General features: G+C 46.5%; 1 protein-coding gene across 1 annotated transcript in view; it reads right to left on the reverse strand.

Annotated features, from left to right (window-relative positions):
- The window catches only part of AMPD1 (adenosine monophosphate deaminase 1), a 140,155-nt gene that overhangs the window by 11,391 nt on the left and 108,840 nt on the right, over positions 1 to 19,924 (reverse strand). Inside the window, exons 12-13 of the mRNA XM_073587086.1 lie at positions 14,917 to 15,037; positions 13,643 to 13,816 (exon numbers count right to left, since the gene is read on the reverse strand). Coding sequence (XP_073443187.1) covers positions 13,643 to 13,816; positions 14,917 to 15,037 — 295 coding nt within the window. The remainder of the gene's footprint in view (positions 1 to 13,642; positions 13,817 to 14,916; positions 15,038 to 19,924) is intronic.

Consider the following 19,924-nt stretch of genomic DNA (forward strand, 5'->3'; position numbering starts at 1 on the left):
AGGAAAGCACAGGGCACACTTAGGAAAGCACAGGGCACACTTAGAAAAGCACAGGGCACACTTAGATAGCACGGTGCACACTTAGAGGGCAAAGTGCACACTTAGAGGGCAAAGTGCACACTTAGAGAAGCACAGTGCACACTTAGATAGCATGGTGCACACTTAGAGAGGCATGGTGCACACTCAGAGAAGCACAGTACACACTTGGAGAAGCACAGTGCACACTTAGAGAAGCACAGTGCACACTTAGAGAAGCATAGTGCACACTTAGAGAGGCATGGTGCACACTCAGAGAAGCACAGTACACACTTGGAGAAGCACAGTGCACATTTAGAGAAGCACAGTGCACATTTAGATAGCACAGTGCACACTTAGATAGCACAGTGCACACTTACATAGCATGGTGCACACTTAGATAGTACAGTGCACAATTGCATAGCACGGTGCACACTTAGAGACCACAAAACACACTTAGAGAGCACAGTGCACATTTAGAGAAGCATAGTGCACAATTGTGTAGGAGTTTTGGAAGGAAGATTATGGGCTTAATAACAAAGTAGCCAACACTGATCTAATATGTATAGTCAGATTATTTTTTTCTTTTAAGATGATCAAATGGCCTGCCCTCAACTAAAATTATCATAAATCAAGAAAACCAAAAATTACCACAGTATGCCTATACGTGTGTTATATTTGATACACTAGTGGTGATGTGTAAGAACAACAATAAGTGGGCACCATCAATATAATATCACTAAAGATAATATTAAGGGGATCACTACATGCATGTAAAATAGGCCAAAGCAATACAATAAAAAGATCATGCATACAGTCATGGCCAAAAGTATTGACACCCCTGCAATTCTGTCAGATAATACTCAGTTTCTTCCTGAAAATGATTGCAAACACAAATTCTTTGGTATTATTATCTTCATTTAGTTTGTCTTAAATGAAAAAACGCAAAAGAGAATGAAGCAAAAAGCAAAGCATTGATCATTTCACACAAAACTCCAAAGATGGGCCGGACAAAAGTATTGGCACCCTCAGCCTAATACTTGGTTGCACAACCTTTAGCCAAAATAACTGCGACCAACCGCTTCCGGTAACCATCAATGAGTTTCTTACAATTAAATTTATACAACCACTGACTGCAAAAAAAACATTTAATTATTGCACTAGAAAAGATTTCTTCAATATAGGCATGCTGCTAATGTAAACCAGTAGACATGAGGACAAAAGCACTGGTCAACAGTGGGCAAATGAAATGCTGGAGTCACCCCTAATCTCCTATTGTATCCCAAGTTCAAATGTCATAGACAGATGTAGATTAACATCACACAAATATAATTGTATTGTATATGAACAGGAAATAACTAATAAATCCCCCAATAAACTCCCACTAAACTGTGTTCCAAATTATTATGCAAAAAGAGTATAGGAGTGATAAGGTTAGAATTTTTTTGTTTGTCATTTAAACTCATTGATGGTGATGTGTGTCAGGGCTCTTTATATCACTGAAAGCAATTGCAGATACCTGTGCAAATTAGTTTGGCAGGTGTGTCCAAATAAAGGCAAGACTACTTAAGAAGGCTGTTCCACATTATTAAGCAGCCTACATTTTTTGCCAAAATGGGAAAGAAAAAGGATGTGTCGGCTGCTGAGAAGCAACAAATTGTGGAGTATTTAGGTCAAGGTATGACTACAATCAACATTGCCAAGACACTTCATCGTGATCATCGCACAATCAAGAAGTACAGTGGGGAAAAAAAGTATTTAGTCAGTCAGCAATAGTGCAAGTTCCACCACTTAAAAAGATGAGAGGCGTCTGTAATTTACATCATAGGTAGACCTCAACTATGGGAGACAAACTGAGAAAAAAAAATCCAGAAAATCACATTGTCTGTTTTTTTTTCATTTTATTTGCATATTATGGTGGAAAATAAGTATTTGGTCAGAAACAAGCAATCAAGATTTCTGGCTCTCACAGACCTGTAACTTCTTCTTTAAGAGTCTCCTCTTTCCTCCACTCATTACCTGTAGTAATGGCACCTGTTTAAACTTGTTATCAGACGTGTCCCAATGCTTAAGCCTGTACATGTCTGGGCCCGTCTGAAGTTTGCTAGAGAGCATTTGGATGATCCAGAGGAGTTTTGGGAGAATGTCCTATGGTCTGATGAAACCAAACTGGAACTGTTTGGTAGAAACACAACTTGTCGTGTTTGGAGGAAAAAGAATACTGAGTTGCATCCATCAAACACCATACCTACTGTAAAGCATGGTGGTGGAAACATCATGCTTTGGGGCTGTTTCTCTGCAAAGGGGCCAGGACGACTGATCCGGGTACATGAAAGAATGAATGGGGCCATGTATCGTGAGATTTTGAGTGCAAACCTCCTTCCATCAGCAAGGGCATTGAAGATGAAACGTGGCTGGGTCTTTCAACATGACAATGATCCAAAGCACACCACCAGGGCAATGAAGGAGTGGCTTCGTAAGAAGCATTTCAAGGTCCTGGAGTGGCCTAGCCAGTCTCCAGATCTCAACCCTATAGAAAACCTTTGGAGGGAGTTGAAAGTCCGTGTTGCCAAGCAAAAAGCCAAAAACATCACTGCTCTAGAGGAGATCTGCATGGGGGAATGGGCCAACACACCAACAACAGTGTGTGGCAACCTTGTGAAGACTTACAGAAAACGTTTGACCTCTGTCATTGCCAACAAAGGATATATCACAAAGTATTGAGATGAAATTTTGTTTCTGACCAAATACTTATTTTCCACCATAATATGCAAATAAAATGAAAAAAAAACCAGACAATGTGATTTTCAGGATTTTTTTTTCTCAGTTTGTCTCCCATAGTTGAGGTCTACCTATGATGTAAATTACAGACGCCTCTCATCTTTTTAAGTGGTGGAACTTGCACTATTGCTGACAGACTAAATACTTTTTTTCCCCACTGTATGTAGCTGATTCCCAGCACACACGTGTGTGTGCTGATAAGGAAAAATTGAGGACTCTTTCCAACAGGCAATTGCGTCAGGTTAAAAGAGCAGCTGCATAAAAGCCTTGTCATAGTAGCAGACAAGTTTTTGAAGCTGCTGGTGCCTCCAACGTCCCCCGAACAACAAGATGCAGGGTCCTTCAGAGGTTTGCAGCTGTACGTAAGCCATCCTGTCGACCACCTCTATCCACTGCACACAAGCAGAAACGGCTCCAGTGGGCCAAACGATACATGAAGACTGACTTCCAAACTGTTTTGTTCACCGATGAGTGCCGTGCAACGCTCGATGGTCCAGATGAATGGAGTGGAGGATGGCTGGTTGATGGACACCCCATGAAAACACGGCTAAGGCGCCAACAAGGAGGAGGTGGAGTAGTGTTTTGGGCTGGAATCATGGGGAGAGAGATTGTTGGCCCCTTTAGGATCCCTGAAGGGGTAAAGATGAACTCCATAATCTTTGTGGAGTTTCTAAAACAGCACTTCCTGCCATGGTTCAAGAGGAAGAGCCGTGCTTTCCGCAGCAAGATCATTTTCATGCATGATAATGCACCATCTCATGCTGCAAATAACACATCTGCATCTCTGGCTGCTATGGGAGGACAAACTTATGGTGTGGCCACCATCTTCCCCTGACCTCAAACCCATTGAGAAACTCTGGAGCATCATCAAAAGGAGTGCCTATGATGGCGGGAGGCAGTTCACATCTAATCAACAGCTCTGGGAGGGTATTCTGTCCACATTCAAAACAATTGAAGCACAAACCATCCAAAAACTGACAAATTCAATGGACGAGAGAGTTCAGAAGCTTCTTTCGAACAAGGGGTCCTATGTGCAAATGTAACATCACCTAGAATAAAGTTTTGACTTGAAAACTGTTTGATTTCATTTTGTAATAAGCTGATAATGCTTATAATTTCATAATTGACCATTTTTTTGTTCAAAACAAAAATAAAAAGGTTGAAAACTCTGCTGTGCATAATAATTTGGAACATGCATTTTGAGTGTTTCTTATTTTTAAAAATATACTGTTTTCATAGGCAGTTTGTTCAAAAACATTGCAATTATACTAGAATATTAGATGACTGGAAAATAACAGACTGCAATTCATATAGGTAATTTAGAGAAAATATGAGGAAATATTTTTTGCATAATAATTTGGAACACAGTGTACAAGCTCAGACACTTGTGTCCTAACTTAAAGGAGTATCTAATAATGAGGAGCTGGTGGCTCAAATGCAGATAAGTAAACTAATACATCACCGCAGACCAGTCAATAGAAAGAAAGTCACAGTCGCCCCGTCATCTGGAATAAATACATGCAGCCAAAGTGGTGTATGGAGACCCACGCGTTCCGATGTGGTACTCGCAGGTACGCAGGATGCAGTGTCGAGTCACGCGGTTTGGCCGACTATGGGTCCTTAAGTCTAGAGTCTACTTAGCCGTCCAGATGTCCTTCGCCGTTCGGGCTGGTGGTCTTTCGGCGAAATAGTTGCTGGGCCCAGTTGCTGAGGTGTTGACGCAGTCTTCGCGCTCTCCAGCGCGCTGAGGATACAGGAGCCCCACAGGCCCCGGCGGAGTCCTTGGACGGATGGGCCTCAGCGCCCGGACCTGGGCAGGCGGCAGCGATGTATAGTGGCGAGTGACAGGCCACCTGCGCAGCTACCGGCTGCGACCGGGAGCCCGCAATCAAGAGAGGCCCGGCTCCTGCTGCGGACCGGAGCGGGACAGTCATGGCCGCCGACGGCGCGGTGCTGGCCGCAGCCACTGGTGAAAGCCGGGTGGCCGCAGGTGGCAGGGAACAGGCTGCGGTCATGAGCTCAGGGGAGGTGGCCATGGGCGACCGCGGGTAGGCCGCAGCCGCGGGCAGAGGGGAGGCGACAGCGGCTGCGGGCTGTGCTGGGGCCGCAGTGGCCGCGGTCTGGAGAGGGGCAACAAGTCTCGGACGGCTCTCTGGATACCGTCCATCTGGAGTTCTCAGTCGGCATCCTCCCTGACGCTGGTGAGTCGCTCTAGCTGGCAGTCGCTCCCACGCTCTCCTGCTGTCTCTCCCGGTCTGCTGACTCATCGTCTGGGGAATTCCCCGCCTCCTTTATACCGGTCCCTCCCCCAGCCCACCTGTCAGTCACAATGGTCCGTCCTCGAATCCTGTCCCCCAGGAACAGTTTCCCCCGGAACCCAGATGACGGCTCCTCTGGTTCCGGCCCCGACACTCGACGGGGGCCTTTCCTCCCACGCTCCCCCGCCCTGTATGCTCTTCAGTCCTCGGGCGAGGGTTTCTGTAGATTTGTATTAGTTCTTTGGGATGACAGTCCTTGTCGCCATACGAACTGGTCCAGTGCGTAACGTTCAGGGGGTTTGCCAGCTGTTGACCGCTCGGAGCGTCGAAGCTCGGGTGTAGTGGAGTCTTCTGGGGTGGTGGAGGGTGGTCGACTAGTTGGTTCTAGTGGGATTTCCGGGTCTACGGTAGTGCCACTGCTGGGGTGCCCCGCAGATGTAACGGGGAAGTCCTCTTCGTCATCCAGGTCCCAGACCATAGGCAGGGGGTCAGGGACCTGGGGGGTCAGTTCGGGTCGTGGGGGATCGGTAGACGTGCATGGTCATAACATGTTACGGTGCACAACCCGAGTGAGGGGAGCGTTGATTCCTTCAGATTGTATTTCGTACACAGGCACGTCGGGGCTTATTCGCCGCAACACTTGGTACAGGTTCGCCTCCCACCGGTTTTCTAACTTGTTTTGGGGGCGTTGATCAAGTACAAGTACCCGATCCCCAGCTTGGAAGTCAATGGGTGGGGGTAGTGCTCCTCCTTGGTGTTCTAGATCCTGGAGCTTCGTATGGACGATACGGTGGTGGGTCTGCAGCTGATGCCAGTGGTTTCGGACCCATGAGGAAACCCCGGTCCAGGGTTGTGGATCCTCCGGGTTCAATTCCACCTCCGTAATGCCTTTACCTTCTCGTCCGAATAGCAATGAGTAGGGGGTGTAACTAGTCACTCGATGTACCCGATTGTTATTCACCCACACCAGCTCAGGGACATATTCAAGCCAGCGGGCCTTGCAGTCGCTCTCTAGGGTGCACAGCATTTGGATTAGCGTGGTATGGCGTAGTCCGCGATTTATCGATCTCGTAAAGATGGTGTAGCTCTTCCATGACTTTTCCCAGGAAACACGCCCCTTGGTCCGAATGTATTCGTTGTGGACAGCCGTACACTTGAATAAAGTTTTTACAAATCACATAGGCGGCCGACTCCGCTGTTTGGTCTCGGGTGGGGGTGACCACGGCAAACTTGGTGAAATGGTCCACCATAACGAGGCAATGTGCATACCCCTGATAGGCGGAACCTATGGTTAGATAGTCCACCGTAAGAAGCTCCAGAGGGGCCGATGTTACAATAGTTTGCACCGGGGCTCGTTGCGCGGGGGGATTAGCGAGTTCACACGAACGGCAGGTTCGACAAACTTCTTCTACAGCAGCGTGCAAGCATGGGTGGTACACTATCTGCTGTAGCCATTGTAAAGTCTTTTGAGCACCGAAATGAGCCCCTTTTTCATGGCCTTCCCGGACCAGTTGGTTGAGATGGGCTCCGGGCACGATCACCTGCCATATCGTAGCTGACGTGGTTCGTGACGTGGCTTTTCGATATAAAAGTCCTTTTTTTATGGCTAGTTTCTCCCACTGGCGCAACATCACCAGCATATCTTGGGTTAAAGTCTGTCTTTGTGAGCCCGTGAGCAATTTACCGGTGGCCACCCATCGGCGCAGGAGTCCAATTTCTGTATCTTCTTGTTGCTGCTGGATCCAGTTGTCGCCGGGCTGTTCCAACATCCCTCCTAGGAGTCCCGGATGAGGCGCTTCCTGCGCGTTGATTGTAGGCGCGGCGGTGGGGAGGGCGAACGGCGTCTCGTCTGCCTCTAATTCGTCGTCTCGACTTCTCCCTGGGGTGGTGTGTCAGATTCTGGAGAGCACGTCGGCGTGCACGTTTTCAGCTCCCCGTTTGTAGATGATCTTATAATTGAATTTGGCCATCCGAGCCACCCACCATTGCTCGAGGGCCCCCAGTTTGGCGTTCTCCAAATGGGCCAATGGGTTGTTATCGGTCCGCACTACTACCTCAGAGCCTGCCAGGTACTCTGTGAATCGCTCCGTCATTGCCCACACCACCGCGAGGAGCTCGAGCTTAAAGGAGCTGTAATTGTCCGGGTTGCGTTCTGAGTCGTGCAGCGACCGGCTACCATAGGCAATCACTCTCTCCCGGCCGCCCTGCACCTGTGGAAACACAGCTCCTAGTCCCTGAAGGCTCCCGTCGGTATGTAGGATGAACGGTTCCGAGAAATCCGCATATGCCAATACCGGGGCGTCCGAGAGCGCAGCCTTAAGATCTTGAAATGCATCCTCTTGCGGTTGCTGCCACTGGATCTTCCGACCATTCGCCCCGGCGGGAGCCCCCTTCAGCAGGTCCTGCAGGGCTCGAGCTCGGCGTGCAAAATTTTTCACGAACCAACGGTAGTAGCCGGCCAGCCCCAAGATGGCCCGCACGTCTTTCACCGTCTCGGGGGTAGGCCACCCCTGGACTGCAGCGACCTTTTCCAGGGATGGTCGGACGCCCTCCGCCGAGACGGTATGCCCCAGGTACTCGATTTGGGTGTGGAACAGGTGGCATTTCTGGGGCTTTACCTTTAACCCGTACTTCTGCAGCCAGCCGAGCAGGTGCCCCAACCGCTTTAGGTGGTCCTCGAACGTGGCGGAGTAGATGATATCGTCCAGGTATATCAACGTAGCTTCAAAGTTGAGGTCTCCTAGACACCGCTCCATCAACCGCTTGAAAGTTCCTGGGGCGTTGGCCAGCCCAAATGGCATCCGATTGAACTCGAACAGTCCCATGGGAAGGCTGAATGCCGTGTTGGCCCTGTCTTCCTCTGACATCGGCACCTGCCAGTACCTACTGGCCAGGTCAAGGGTTGAAAAGTACATTGCGTTCCCCAGGGCGGACAGAGACTCTTCTATGCGGGGCAGTGGATACGAATCCTTGATGGTGCAGGCGTTCAACTTCCGATAATTCGCGCAAAAACGCAAAGTATCATCTTTCTTCCGAACCAGGACAATAGGGGCCGCCCAAGGGCTTTGTCTCTCTCGTATGACCCCCTTCCAAAGCATTTGGGCTAACAGAGTTTTCACTTCCTGGTATAGCTGCGGTATATCGCTGGTATATCGCTCCCGGATGGGGACCGCTCCTGCCGTGGAGATCCCATGCGTGATGGCCGTGGTACATCCAAAGTCGTCCTCGTGGCTGGCGAAGACACTGTTAAATTGTCCAAGAAGTGTCTCTACCTGGAGAAGCTGGGCTGGCGGTAGGCCGGAAAGTTCGGCCCACATTCTCCCCAGGATGGCTCGACCTTTCTCTTGGGCCGAGGATGCGGCAGTCTGTTGGGTTTGTACCGTTACTGCCCAGGAATCTTTGGGCTGCACCTTCAACTAGACTGCGGGGTCCGGCAGCATCTCAGCATCTCTTCCAGTGGCCTTACTAGTTTGGCCATTTCGGCCCGGGGCCTCAGGGTGATATCTTGGTCTTCCAGGTTGACACAACTTACCAAGACAGTCTGTTATGAATGGATCACCGAGGAGAAAAGGGCAAAACAAGCTAAGCCACAGAAAACCAGAGTGGTTGGTAACTATGCAGATTGCAGTTCCCTGATCTTACCACACAACTAGCAGTAGCCATGGAGCGTGCCTACGATGAACCTAGACGCCTCATCATGGCCGGAGGACTACATAAGCCTAAAGCAAGAAAAGGGAAAACTAAGTGCCCCAGAGCAGGACCCAAAGGAATAGATAGCCCCCACACATGTATTGACGGTGAAACAAGATGAAGGCACAAACACAGTCAGCAAATGATGGGGCCCAAACTAACTAGACAGGAAAGGGAAGACACTGTCTGCAACCTGCAAAAAACCCTACAAAAATAATGTCCAACACTTCTGATAGCAAAATTAACCCTGAAGTCACTAGACTTCTCCCACTATCTCAGCACTCTGAAATATTCTGAGACAGAGCAAAAAGAGACCGAACTAGTAAGGGACAAAAAGCCAATTGGCAAAATACTGATAAATAAGAGTGGAAATTCAGCTCAGCCCCCAGCCGGGGCTGGCAGACCACACAAAAAACGGAATAGACCAACAAAATCAAGTGTGAACATTAGCAGAGAACTTAGCTTTAGATGACTAGAACAGAGGTGAAAACCAAGAGCTGACAAGCCAGAAGGAATCACCAGAAACTGAATAGGGCGTCGGCTGTCTTAAATCCAATCTGAGAATCCTGAGATACAATCGTCATCCTCATTCTCAGGTGGCAGATCTCCACCGATCAAACCAGCTGCACCACCTCCCGACACCATCAGAGGGAGTCCAGAAGGGGAACCAGAGAATGAACTCACAATAACAGTCCCTTCCCTCACCGTGGCCAGGGATTGGGCCACCAGGATGCCAGGGTGCAGGCGCTCCGAATAACATGGTTCCACCTGCACCTCCATGCCCCCCAGTGGTATCGGGGCATGGTTCGGCAGAGCCACCACCGTCTGCCCGGAGGAAGCACGAGCGGAGGGGCCGCCAGTGCGATGACCTTGCCCAGCGCCTCACCCTCCTGACACTCCTGGATCACTCGCGCCTCCCGCACCAACCGCTGGAAGACCTGCCCTGGGCCGTGCGAGAACCCCACTGACTTAGGGTCTCCTGCGTGGTGTCGTTGAGGAGTAGATTGCCGAAATCTCGCAGTATGTTCATGCCCAAGATGATCGGGTGACGGTGGCTCAGTTCTCCACACTCATAACACCGGGGCGGTGAGGCTCGGCCACCCCGGGTACTGCGAGGTCCCCAAGGCCTGGACTTGTAGCCAGGTCGGCCGGGCGCAGGCTCTGTTCTCTTCTTCACTTCGGCCAGCTCACCCCGGATACTCTTCAGTTCCTGTCTCATTTCCTCAATCCATTGAGGTTCTTCGACCACGCTGACGGAGGACTCCATGCTCCGGGCCTTCCCCACAGGAGCCGTCATCACCTGCTCTTGCTCTCGCACCCAGGCCTGACTCCCCACTTCGGAGAAGGCTAAACGTGGATTCACTCTGACTTGTTCCCGCATTGCCTGCTTGATTAGCGGGTCCCGGAGTCCAGTCACTAACGGGTCATACAATGTAATGTCGATGGGCCCTACCCCCATTCCGTCCTTCCTTTCTATGGCGGTGTGTAGCTCCTGGAGGGTGTTCATATACTGGGTGATGGTCTCCCCCTCCCCCTGCATCCGACTGAACAACCGGGTTCTCAACTCCCCCACGTCTGTTGACTCCCCGTGGGTCTCTTCCAGGATTTGTAAGACCCTGGCGAAGGTGTTGCAACGCCCCGGGGGTCTCAACATAACCAACTTCCGGGCCTCCCTATCCAGCGCCATAAGGGCCACCTCAGCCTCTAGATCGGGGGTCATGGGGTGCATACGGAAGAGGCCCCGCATGCGTTCGGTCCAGCTCTACAATAGGGTATCGGAGCCAGAAAACCGGGGCAAGTTACTTAGCATAGCCCCCAGGGAGATGCTGGAGCGGGGACCCCCATCATCCGCAGCGCCCGCAGCCCTACTCTGATCAGGCGCACCGCCATCTGTAGTCGGAGACTGCATCCTGCCGACTACGCCAAATGTGGCACTCGCAGGTATGCAGGATGCAGTGTCGAGTCACGAGACAACTACGGTGCTTTTTAAGAATACGTTTATGGGACGTGAGGGGACTTTCCTCAGTCACGGCCTGATCACCGAAACAGGGGTAACACAGGTTGCCTACGCAGGGGCTCTAAACAAGAAAACACAGTAACGCAGCACACGACTACTCCCGGCAACGGCCGGTCACTATAGGGCCGCGGTTTGGCCAACTACGGATCCTTAAGTCTAGAGTCTACTTAGCCGTCCAGATGTCCCTCGCCATTCGGGCTGGTGGTCTTTCGGCGAAATAGTTGCTGGGCCCAGTTGCTGAGGTGTTGACGCAGTCTTCGCGCTCTCCAGCGCGCTGTGGATACTGGAGCCCCACAGGCCCCGGCGGAGTCCTTGGACGGATGGGCCACAGTGCCTGGACCTGGGCAGGCAGCAGCCATGTAATATATATTGGCGAGTGACAGGCCACCTGCACAGCTACCGGCTGCGACCGGGAGTTTGCGATCAAGAGAGGCCCGGCTCCTGCTGTTGACCAGAGCGGGACAGTCGTGGCCACCGACGGCGCGGTGCTGGCCGCAGCCACTGGTGAAAGCCGGGCAGCCGTGGGTGGCAGCGAACAGGCTGCGGTCATGAGCTCAGGGGAGGTGGCCGTGGGCGACCGCGGCTAGGCCGCAGCCGCGGGCAGAGGGGAGGCAACAGCGGCCGCGGGCTGTGCTGGGGCTGCAGTGGCCGCGGTCTGGAGAGGGGCAACAAGTCTCGGACGGCTCTCTGGATACCGTCCATCTGGAGTTCTCAGTCGGCATCCTCCCTGACGCTGGTGAGTCGCTCTAGCTGGCAGTCGCTCCTACGCTCTCCTGCTGTGTCTCTCCTGGTCTGGTGACTCATCGTCTGGGGAATTCCCCGCCTCTTTTATACCGGTCCCTCCCCCAGCCCACCTGTCAGTCACAGCGGTCCATCCTCGAATCCTGCCCCCCGGGAACAGTTTCCCCCGGAACTTAGATGACGGCTCCTCTGGATCGGGCCAGGACACTCGACGGGGGCCGTTCCTCCCACACTGACACCTAAAGTGTCTTTCTCAAGGTGGATATGTATATATCCACCTTGAGAAAGACACTTTAGGTGTCGGAACGTGTGGGTCTCCATACACCACTTTGGCTGCATGTATTTATTCCAGATGACGGGGTGACTGTGACTTTCTTTCTATTGACTGGTCTGCGGTGATATATTAGTTTACTTATTTGCATTTGAGCCACCAGCTCCTCATTATTAGATACTCCTTTAAGATAGGACACAAGTGTCTGAGCTTGTAGTGGGAGTTTATTGGGGGATTTAACTCAGCTACTTCCTGTTCATATACAATACAATTATATTAGTGTGATGTTAATCTACATCTGTCTATGACATTTGAACTTGGGATACAATAGGAGATTAGGGGTGACTCCAGCATTTCATTTGCCCACTGTTGATCAGTGCTTTTTGTCCTCATGTCTACCGGCTTACATTAGCTGCATGCCTATATTGAAGAAATCTTTTCTAGTGCAATAATTAAATATTTTTTCGCAGTCAGTGGTTGTATAAATTTTGACCATCATGTAAGATATTTTTGGTGACCATGCTTGTCCCTATGTACTGTTTTTAAATGGTTTTTAAGTGTGTGGTGCTCTTGGTTTTTTGTAAACAATAAATTTATTTTTCCAATTATATGTGTACTTGTGTGGTGATCCCACATATATGCATGATCTTTTTCTTGTATTACTAGTGGTGATGTGTATGTCAGCACAATGCCTCAGTGTCTATCACTGCAGCCTTGCAGCGCTGGGGTCCTGGGTGCAAATCCCACCAAGGACAACATCTGCAATGAGTTTGTATGTTCTCCCCGTGTTTGTGTGGGTTCCTCCGGGTACTCAGGTTTCCTCCCATGTTTCAAAGACAAACTGATAGAAAATTTAGATTGTGAGCCTCATCGGGAACAGCAATGATAATGTGTGCAAAAAACTGTAAAGCGCCGCGGAATATGTTGGTGCTATATAAATAGATTATTATTATTATTATGTGTTTCTAAAGAGAGGTTTCAGAACAGACATTGACACTACAGTAGAGTCAAGCCTGATGGAAACAGCAAGTAAATTAGAATATTTGGTTAACCATGAATTAATGGGGGAATAAAAAAAACTGGACAAAAGAATTTAGTTACTGACGTTCTGATAAACTTTTCATATATAAATAGGAGAAGCAAAAAATAAGAAGTTGTGAAATATGTTGTATTAGAGAAAAATGCTTCCTTTTGACAAGTTTCTTTCCCTTTTCTCATGGACTAATCATTCACACTTAATTTGCTGTATAAAAACACTGGTAAATTTTTGCTCTATGTAATCAGCATGACATGTAATGGTGGGACAATACCTTAAAGTAAAGTCAGCCATCATTTGTTCTCGAGTAACAACTTTTTCATTTTTTTTTTCATAAATCATAAGTACACATGAAAAAAAGCAACTTTATAATGTACCTTAACAGAGAAATCTGCTTCTTTCTCCTTCTGGACTGATCATTCACTCTAAATTCATGAGTAAAATCTGTGTTCAGGGAAGACAGATTTTCCCATTACTGAAATAGGAGAGTCGACTGTTGGTGCTTTTAAAATTCCATGGAGGGGGAGGTTCAAGAGGCAGACTCAGACATTCTGCTGCAAGTTCTCCACAGAGCTTTATGATCTCCAATTGTCATCTCCGATGTGAAAACCTGTCTTCACGGAAGACAGATTTTTGTCAGTGAATTGAGAATTTTGAGACTGAATGATCAATCCAGGTGGATAACAAATCAGATTTCACTAATAAGATATATTATAAAGCTTATTATCTTCACGTGTACTGTTGATTTAATTTTTAAGCCAATTATTTATTTCCTTTCAGTTTTCTTAAAGTCAATAGTATTAAAAAATATATAATATTTAGCATGTTGTTACCTTGGTGTAATGGAACTGCATGGGGTCATCTGTAGACAAGGATATTACCAGACCTTTTTCATGGAAATCCAGCAATGGGTTCTTGGCATATTCCAGAAACAGACTGTTGTTACTCAGTGGTGACATGGCAATAGGGATTTTTGCCAAAAAATACAAGTATTGCAGGACAGGACTCTGTAAAACAAAGTTTTTATAAATCCTACAATAAAAGCAACCAAAGAATAATTGCAAACTTAACTCCATGTGGGACAGATGGAGACAGCAAAGTATAGTGGTCGGCAATCTTTATCAGTCCAAGAAGCAATGAATAGTATGGTTGAGCGCATTTGTGACCACAAGTCTATTTAAGGAGGTCACATAGGAGCTGGGGATTAGAGGGGCTCTCAGGGGTTGGACGACTATCACTCTAGCAGTTATCACGTATTCCATATGTAAGGGGTGTACCGGGACCATATAATACCACACTCCCTTCCTTAGTGTTGTAACAATACTGCTATGTACATAATATAATGTATATAATTGCTATTTGGTGGCTCCATAATGTGGCAACTTATTGCATGGGCTGATACCCTCAGATCCGGGGTGAAATGGCTGAGGGAACTCCCAGATGCAATGAGTTTGGACCAGGAGGACACTGTGTCACCGCAGGAGACAGTACAGAAGGGCAGGTCGCTCACCATGTGGCAGCTGACTTCGGAGGCTGATACTCTCGAATCTGGGGTGAAACAGACTAGGGAATAACAGAGCTAAACAGGGACGATGCTGAGGAACCGTACAATCTGGTCTGACCCGGGTATGTGCTGTGTGACAGAGAGAGAAGTGCAGGGAAAGAGGAAGAAATGTGCAATGTGGAACATGTTGTAAATGCTGTGAAGAATATGGATGTGCTGCATAAAGAAACCAGTAAAGCTGTTCTTTTGAAAGTTGAAATGGACTGTGTCTCAATTCATGCGGAACAATCTATAGGGAGCCTTCAACAGCACAGAAAGGACCCTGACGGCGCAGTAAGTGAAGCCACAGGTATACAGAGTAATGGACTCTATTTGCATGTGATGGGAGGACAGGGCACAGGTACACCAGTGTCCTCAGCCATGACTAGGGCCCTGGCCCTCCCTCACACATAGACAGGTGATTGTTATTAATGGAATACCCCTTTAATGTAAAACAGAAATTACTGACCCTCCCCAGCTTGTGGTAGGAGGACCAAAAAATCATTTTGGTGTACATAAGGCATATTCTCTTCTAAAAACACATACATGATAAGTAAAATTTACCTTTTTTAAGTTCAACCCATGAGAAATATTGTCAGCTGTCATGAATGCTGCCAATAAATGAGTGATAGCGCCAGCCTCGCCACAGTGGGGGCGGAACAGGAAAGTGTTCATACCCCTCTCCCTGGAATAGAACAAAAAATATTATACATTTATTACTATAAGTCCCCCAAAGATAAACCTACTTTTCTAATATTTTGAAGACTTCTATACATACCAAAAAGCATTCAGAAAGAAGAGGAATTAAATTTTCAGGCTTTTTAGCTTTCTTGTGAAACACTTTTTATTGTCTAAGTGGATTTTTAATGTAGTTACACTGTGTTCACAATTATTCGATAAGTTAGTATTTTGACCATATCACCATTTTTATGCAGATTTTTCAAGCTGTACATTCTGGAATGCTTATTGGATGAAGTAGATCAGGTGATGTGTTTTTCTGTAATGAGGGGGGTGAGGCCTTAGGATATCAGCCGCCTTTATCAAGGTGTGCAGAATTATTAGGCATCTTGTTTTCCTCAGGCAAAATTAGACCAAAAAAAAGATATTTAAAGTGTCTGAAAAGCCAAAAATTGCTACAAGGGAGGAACAGATGCAGCAATCTTGAAATTGCTAAGATATTGGGGTGCAATCACAGAACCATCAAAAGTTTTGTTGAAAATAGTCAACAAGGCCACAAACAATGTGTTGAGAAAAAAAGATGAACATTAACTGCCAAAAATTTAAGAATCAAGTGTGAAGTGACCATGAACCCATTATCCTCCAGTGCTGTCATATTCCATAAGTGCATCCTCTGTGGAGAGCCCAGAAATACAAAGTGTTCAGTGCTCTGACCCACGGCCAAGGTAAGGAAAGTTAAAACCTGATCACCACTGAGCAATACAAATGAGCTGAAACCTCAAGACGGGGCCAAGAAATATCTGACCACAGATTTTTCAAATGTTTTATGGTCTGTTCAGAAGAGAGTGACTCTTGATAGGCCAGATAGATGGGCCCATGTCTGGCTCAGAAATGGCACAGACATTCACTTTGACTCACACACTAGCAAGGTGGAGGTGGGTACTGCTACGGGCTGATATTACTAAAGATCAGCTAGTTGGATCTTTTCAAACTGAAGATAGACTCAAAATCAACTTTGAATCCTACTGCCAGGTTTTAGAAGACACTTAATTTAAGCTGTGGTACAGAAAAACATCTGTATCTTTCAAGAAAACCATGATTGTTATATGGTGCTGATATCCTTAGGCTTCACCCCCCCTCATTACACAAATACACATCACCTGATCTGATTCACCAACAAGCATTGAGGTTTATACAGCTTGAAGTAAGAAAATGTGCAGAAAAATATTTGCTTAAAGGGGTTTGTCCAGTCCAATTTCATAAGTCTGCAGTCAGTCTGACTGCAGACTTATGAATCCCCCCCATAGCACGCACTGCGCACTGCAAGGATTAACCGGTTTCTGAGATGGGACCGGCAGATACGTTTGCATTGTTCATACTCCCGGCTAGAGCCCGACTAGTGGAGCAAAGGACCAGAAAGCGGTGAATCCTCGCAATGCACAGTGCATGGCTGGGGGGCTTTATAGGTCTGTAGAGTGATTGCAGACTTATCATTTTGGACCAGACAACCATTTTAATAATTCTGCACACAGTGTATTTGTCAGGGTAATCATAGAATCATAGAATCATAGAATGGTAGAGTTGGAAGGGACCTCCTGGGCCATCTGGTCCAACCCCCTGCTCAAAGCAGGATTCGCTAAATCATCCCAGTCAGATGTCTGTCCAGCCTCTGTTTGAAGACTTCCATTGAAGGAGAACTCACCACTTCTCGTGGCAGCTTGTTCCACTCATTGATCACTCTAACTGTCAAAAAGTTTTTTCTAATATCTAATCTGTGTCTCCTCCCATTCAGTTTCATCCCATTGCTTCTAGTCTTTCCTTATGCAAATGAGAATAAAGTTGATCCTTCTACAATGTGACAGCCCTTTAGATATTTGTAGACAGCTATTAAGTCTCCTCTCAGTCTTCTCTTTTGCAAACTAAACATTCCCAAATCCTGCAACCTTTCCTCATAAGACAGGGTTTGCAGACCGGTCACCATTCTGGTCGCTCTTTTCTGAACTTGCTCCAGTTTGTTGATGTCTTTTTTAAAGTGTGGTGCCCAAAACTGGACACAATATTCCAGATGAGGTCTGACCAAAGAGGAGTAGAGGGAAATAATGACTTCACGGGATCCAGACTGTATGCTTCTGTTAATACATCCTAGAATTGCATTTGCCTTTTTTGCTGCTGCATCACACTGTTGACTCATATTCAGTCTGTGATCTATTAGTATACCCAAGTCTTTTTCACATGTGCTGTCACTTACCCCTATTCCTCCCATTCTATATATGCTTTTTTCATTTTTATTGCCCAGATGTAGTACTTTGCATTTCTCCCTGTTAAAAACCATTCTGTTAGTTGCTGCCCACTTCTCCAGTTTATTTATATCTTTTTGAATCCTCTCTCTCTCTTCTCTAGTATTAGCTATCCCTCCTAGCTTTGTGTCATCAGCAAATTTAATCAGTTTACCCTCAATTCCTTCATCTAAATCGTTGATAAAGATGTTGAACAATACAGGGCCCAGGACAGAGCCCTGTGGTACCCCACTTGAGACATTCTTCCAACTGGATGTGCAGCCATTTACGACCACTCTTTGGGTCCGATCACTAAGCCAGTTATGAATCCACCTAACAGTTGCCTTGTCCATTCCATACTTAGTCATTTTTTCAATAAGGATTGTATGAGAGACTTTGTCAAATGCTTTGCTGAAGTCAAGATATATTATATCTACAGCATTTCCTTGATCCACCCAATCAGTGATACCGTCATAGAAGGAAATTAAGTTAGTCTGACATGACATATTAGCTACAAACCCATGCTGACTCTGTTTAATCACTTCATTCTTATCCAGGCATTGACATACATGTTGTTTAATAATTTGTTCAAAGATCTTTCCTGGTATAGAAGTCAGACTCACCGGCCTATAGTTGCCTGGGTCCACCTTCTTCCCCTTTTTGAAGATAGGAACAACATTTGCTCTTCTCCAGTCTTCTGGCACTTCTCCTGTTCTCCAAGAATTTTCAAAGATTATGGAGAGGGGTTCAAAAATTTCTTCTGCTATCTCCTTCAGTACTCTGGGGTGTAATTCATCTGGACCTGGAGACTTGAATTCATTTAGGTTAGCTAAGTGTTTCCTCACTATCTTTCTGTTTATAGATATCCTGGATTCTTCTACTCCCTTAATAGGACAGTGAATAACAGTTGATGTTACATTTCCTTTCTGAGAGAAAACAGATGCAAAATAGGAATTTAAAAGTTCAGCCTTCTCAACATCCTGTCTTACCATTTCATCATTTTCATCCTGTAAAAATCCTATAGCATCTTTGACTTTTCTTTTACTTTTGACATATCCCCAAAATCCTTTATTATTGCTTTTGACATCTCTTGCAAGCCTCAATTCATTTTCAGCTTTAGCTAATCTGATTTGTGCCCTGCAGGTTCTGCAGACAGCATTATATTCTTCTTTAGATATGCCTCCCTCTTTCCATTTTATAAACATTTTTTTCTTCCTTTTTAGCATGTGCTTAAGTTCTGTGTTCATCCATCCTGGTTTCCTTAAATGCTTCCTATTCTTCCCTCTTTTCGGAATTGTTAACAACTGTGCTTTGAGAATTTCATTTTTCAAGATTTCCCATCCTTCCTGGACATTTTTGTCTTTAAGGATATCCAGCCATTGGATCCCTCCAATTCTCTTTCTGAATCCCTTAAAATCTGCCTTTCTGAAATCTAACCTTGACGTCTGAGTCTTCACAGGTCTTCCGCCTCTAGTTATCCAAAATTCTAAAATAGCATGGTCGCTACCTCCTAGGGTCCCAGCCACTTTTACCTCCTCAACCATTTCCTCCCTGTTTATAAGGATTAGATCCAAGGTAGCAGTTCCCCTTGTTTTCTCCCTTACCTTTTGGAAAATAAAGTTGTCAGCAAGAGAGGATAAGAATTTCCTTGACCTGTTAGTTTTGCCTGAGAGAGATTCCCAACAAATGTCTGGATAGTTGAAATCTCCCATGACAACTATGTCATATTTTTTGGAGAACTTGGCCATTTGATGCATAAAGAGTTCATCCATATCTTCAGCTTTCACAGGCGGCCTGTAGTAAATGCCTACAATGGTGTCCTTTCCATTGTTCTGTCCTTGTATTCTTACCCAAACAGTTTCCACAGAACTCCCAGTCTCTGAAGCTTCAATCTCTGTGCAGATATACGCGTTTCTAACATACAATGCGACACCCCCTCCTCGTTTATCAAGTCTGTTTCTTGCAAATAAGTTGTATCCTTCTAGTCTTGTATTCCAATCATGTGTATTGTCCCACCAAGTTTCAGTGATTCCAATGACATCATATTTCTTTTCCTGTGTTAGTAGTTCCAATTCTCCTTGTTTGTTGCCCATGCTTTGTGCATTAGTATAGAAACATTTTAGTTTGTGATTGGTTTCTCTTTCTCCAATATTTGTATTAATTAGATTCTTTCGTCTTTGTCCTTCCTTTCCACTTCTAATAGCAGAGTTCTCAATAGCATTTGTCAGGTGTATGGCTTTTTCTGACCTTTTGCTTCCCTTCCCATGTTGTTCTAGTTTAAAGCTCTCCTAACAAGTGTAGCAAGGCGACTTCCAAATACATGCTTTCCAGTCTTCGTAAGGTGCACCCCATCTCTAGCAAGTAGTCCATCGTATAAGTAGTTCATTCCGTGATCCAGAAATCCAAATCGTTGCTGACGGCACCATCGACGTAGCCAGTTGTTCACCTGCAGAATCTTATTCCACCTCCTTGTTCCATGGCCATCCACTGGGAGGATGGAAGAGAAGACCACCTGCGCTCCCAGTTCTTTCACTTTCTTGCCTAAGTCTTCAAAGTCTCTGCAGATGGTTTCCAGGTCGTTTCTTGCGGTGTCATTTGTCCCCACATGTAGTAGCAGG

The sequence above is a fragment of the Dendrobates tinctorius genome, unplaced genomic scaffold (assembly GCF_039654945.1).
Source record: "Dendrobates tinctorius isolate UK_male_01 unplaced genomic scaffold, ASM3965494v1 ptg000098l, whole genome shotgun sequence".
Lineage (NCBI taxonomy): Eukaryota > Metazoa > Chordata > Amphibia > Anura > Dendrobatidae > Dendrobates > Dendrobates tinctorius.